Below are 4,063 nucleotides of genomic sequence, written 5' to 3' on the forward strand. Positions count from 1 at the left end.
GAGAGAGATCTTAGCTTCAAGTGTAGATATCTCTTCCTCATCCTTTGTTTTTATTTTATATTTAATAATAAAATCTCTTTTAGGATATTTTAGTGAAAGTTTTCTCTCTCTTTGTATTTATTAGTGAAGGTTATTTTAGTGAGAGTTTTGTTTAGTTTTTTTTTTATTTTTTCAGATCTAAGAGTTTTTTTGGATTTACACGTTAAATTTGGAATTTCTTAGATTTTCTTATCAGATTTTAACGTCAATTTTGAACTTGAATCAGTTAGATAATAAATCTAAGGCAATAGGCATATGTACAAATATTTATGATGCACAAGTTATGAAACAACTCGTGTAATTGATCAAATATAATAGTTTGTGATTCACAATTAATATTGGCTTCTGTTTTATAAAAATATTCAACAATTGAAAATTTTATTATGTCTTTTGTTTGTAACTGTATCAACATCTACATTTGCTAGGTTAAATTATTATTATCATTATTTGGTTAGTGGATACACTAGAGGTTATTACTAATTGTGAAGGTGCTTGATCCGATACAAGTGCATTGACCGTCAACCTCATTTACGGCTAATGGGTCGACTGTAATTTCACCTGATAACCTAATAGGACCCAAAACAGAACAGCGACAGCGGTATCGGCGGTGTCCCCAACTAATCAGAAATTAAATAGTAGTAGTATTACAGAGAAAACAGAGAGACAAAATAAGCCCACCAGGGAAAGTAGAAGCAGTAGGGAGGAAGGAAGGGAGATGGCGGGGGGGCGTTTGCAAACAACTGCAATAAATTCTCTACTTAAAGGAGGCAGAAGCAGCGACTGCTTCAGTAAACTGCTTGGCAGTAGGCAGCAGCAGCGCTCCATCGCTGCCAAACCTAAAACTTTTGACACTGCTGCTGTTGCTCATACTGATTCATCATCATCAGCTGATGCTGATGCTGCTTATCCAAAGCAATCTGATTTCCCCCACCACCACCACCACGACGCCGTCGATTCCGGTGGGGTGCCCACTTCAGGAATAAGCAGACCCCTTTCGGAAATCTTGAAAGAGCTCAACAAGAAAGTACCAGATTCTCTCATCAGTGCCCGCACCGAACCCAATGGCTTCTCCGTCAAATACATCCCCTGGTTTTCCTACTCCCACCACTTCGATATATATATATATATATATATATATATATATGGTTTTTTTTTCCTCTCCCACTTTTCTGCTTAATGGTTTGTGTCTACTGGAATTAAACTTACTAGTAGTAAGTGTACTACTTTGCACCATTGTTTTCTGTAAAAACTGAAAACTTTTGCTTCCCACGTCTCTCACAATGTTTTAGTGTTCCATTATGGTGGCAGAGTTGGATTAGACTATGAATGCAGCTACAATGACTACATAATTCCCTCCCCCCTAAAAACCAAAAAAACCCCTTTAACCAGAGGAGGAGCATTGAAATGCTTTGATAGATATTCACCCCAACTTAGTCTCACTATCAAGCACTCACTTCCCATTCATCTCAAGTCTGCCTTGCAAGCACAGTCTTTTATTTAAAATGGAACCTTTTTAGTGTTCATGCCATCTTCAGTTTTAATTTCAAACGACTACCTAGATGCAGTTGAATGGGTCACTTTTTGCCAACAAAGCAATATCTTTTTCTCATGCAGCCTCTGCTTGATGGACTCTCTCAGTGACTCCCCAAAAATTTGAGCTTTCTACCACCAATTGATCAGTGTCTTTTATTTGTAACACCAAGATTGGTATTTCTCCAAGCCACTGCCTGTAATCAATCTTCGAGTATATATTGCTATTATCCAGCTTCCTTAAAAAAAAAAAAGAAAACAAAAGAAAAAAGACTTGCTATGCATTCCTAAGGTAGTTTCCACTTTCATGGCCTGTTTAATGCTTGGTCAAGTTTAAAGTTAACAATACCTTCTTATTCCGGACTTGCAAAGTTGCTACGGTGCTTTAGCAATTACATGGTATGTTCAATGGAGATTGTCTGTCAATGTCTCAGTATGCGAGGCACCTTGTGCGTTGGAGTTAAGTTTATAGTCTTATTGTTCCCTTAATATTGTGATTTGTGACTTATTAACTTTTATCTCCTTTTTCCCCCTCCTTCTACAAGGCACATAGTCAATCGGATTTTGAACTTGCATGCTCCAGGTATTGGACATTTTATGTACATCTCTTGTTTCTGAAGTGATCAATTTTCCTTTTAAGCTTCATTCAGAAAGCATCCTAATTCTTTACCTGTTCTAGAGTGGTCTGGTGAAGTTCGGAGCATCACTTATTCAGCTGATGGGAAGTCAGTTTCTGTCATTTATCGTGTAACATTGTATGGAACTGATGCAGAGGTACTACTTTTGCTTTCCATTTTTGAGCATGCTTGTCTAGGTCCTAAAAATTTCAGTCTGCTCAGGGGACTTTGATGGTTCATCTGCTCTCAAAACTTGTTATTTTCATTCTGATAAAATGAGACTAGTGCTAGAAAGTGGATATATGTAAATAGCTGTAACTTTAAGTGTTTGATACATGCCTGGTAAGTGTAAGATACTGGTCAGTTTTGGAGCATCACTTATTTAGAAAAAACAATTAGTCCTTCCATCCATGTGTATCCAAATTCCTCTCTTGTCTTGGTCTGAAAGAACCACATATCTGTTCTCTGGTGGCGTAACATGCGTTGGGACTGGTAGTTGTTATGGGGATCTTAAAAAGTGTCAATTGCTGCATACCATTACTCTTGAAGGGAAGAGGCCAAAACAACCTGTCAGTGTAGGTAATGAATTTGACTTCTTGTTATTTTTATTCACCTTTCTTTTTATTCTTTCTTTGAGGGGTTGGGGAGAGGGAGAGAGAAAGGGTGGAGGTAATGATGGAAAGTAAGATATAGCGAGCAAAATTTGCTGGTTTGTCAATGTGGCATTTTCATACAGCATAGCCTGATTTGACCTTAAAGGGAAATTGGAGAAGGAAGTGGTTAATCCTTGGATACTTTTTGAATTTTGCGGATTCTGAAATGGAGAAAGCTGCCAAGAAGAGTAATCAATTTGATGTGAGGATTTTGAGTGAACGAAGATGCAAATAAGGGAATAAGGAAGGGATTTGATGTAATCATCTTAATTTTAACTCACAGAACCCAAAAGCAGAGAAACTATCATTGACAATCTTCTCCCTTTTTGCTTTTGGGCTTACAAAGTTGTATGCCAGACCAGTATCGTGTTTTAACCTTTTACTTCAAACAGCCGAAATCAAACTTCCATTCTTACTAAAGTTTACTCCTGAAAAGTCCAAGATGTTACCCTGTAGGCAGTAGCTGAGTTGTTAATGGCTACTGATCCTTGGAAGAGCTAGGGTCTTTGAAACAGAAAGAATTCAAGTTGTTTGATGACCAGTCTTCTCAAAATAGCGGTGCTGCACTGATATTAAATCTCTTTGGATGCATTTGACGCTGGGGGTTATTTAATGCGTTGTAATTTGGCGACCTTCATGATATTTGTCCAGTTCATATGATTCTGCGAGTAACATGTGTTGAGTACATCTTGTTGCTCTTGGTGGGCATTGGTTGAATTTTAGTTTGGGATAAGGGGTTTTTGGTGACTATCCCATAGGGGATAGTGATATTTAGCTGAATTCAGCACGAGAATGATCATGTTAATTGTTTCTGTTGAATCTGTCACATGCAAGCCCTACAACATGCTGAATGAGTTGATGAGAATTCATTGACCAGATAACTCAAAAAAAATCTGAATCAGATGTGTTCAGTATATTTTATAGTCGAAATTGCTCTCCCTTTCCCAGGTTCCTGGCTTCACAAAAGGTGCAGAAAATTGAAAATTGTTGTGATTCTTTGGTAGCTAGCCAGCAGTATTTTATTTCTGCTGACTTGACCGAAAAGTAAAAAAGCAGTATTGTATAGTGTTGCTCTTCCACTTGGGAACTTTTTCCAAAATTAATCCTCCATTAACAGTGCCAGTGTATGAAAAGGTGTGCAAACCTTTTTTTTCCCGTCTGTCTAATGCTCGTCAAACTTGTAATGTTGGTTAGATATATCGGGAGTCAACAGGAACTGCGTCT

General features: G+C 37.7%; 1 protein-coding gene across 1 annotated transcript in view; it reads left to right on the forward strand.

Annotated features, from left to right (window-relative positions):
• The first annotated feature begins 625 nt into the window (after positions 1-625).
• The window catches only part of LOC113712430 (DNA repair RAD52-like protein 1, mitochondrial), a 3,717-nt gene continuing 279 nt past the window's right edge, over positions 626-4,063 (forward strand). The window contains exons 1-4 of the mRNA XM_027235853.2: positions 626-1,128; positions 2,115-2,152; positions 2,249-2,343; positions 4,034-4,063. The exon at positions 4,034-4,063 is cut by the window's right edge and continues 279 nt beyond it. Of these exons, the coding sequence (XP_027091654.1) occupies positions 755-1,128; positions 2,115-2,152; positions 2,249-2,343; positions 4,034-4,063 (537 nt within the window). The 5' untranslated portion in view covers positions 626-754. The remainder of the gene's footprint in view (positions 1,129-2,114; positions 2,153-2,248; positions 2,344-4,033) is intronic.

The sequence above is a fragment of the Coffea arabica genome, chromosome 10e (assembly GCF_036785885.1).
Source record: "Coffea arabica cultivar ET-39 chromosome 10e, Coffea Arabica ET-39 HiFi, whole genome shotgun sequence".
NCBI lineage: Eukaryota > Viridiplantae > Streptophyta > Magnoliopsida > Gentianales > Rubiaceae > Coffea > Coffea arabica.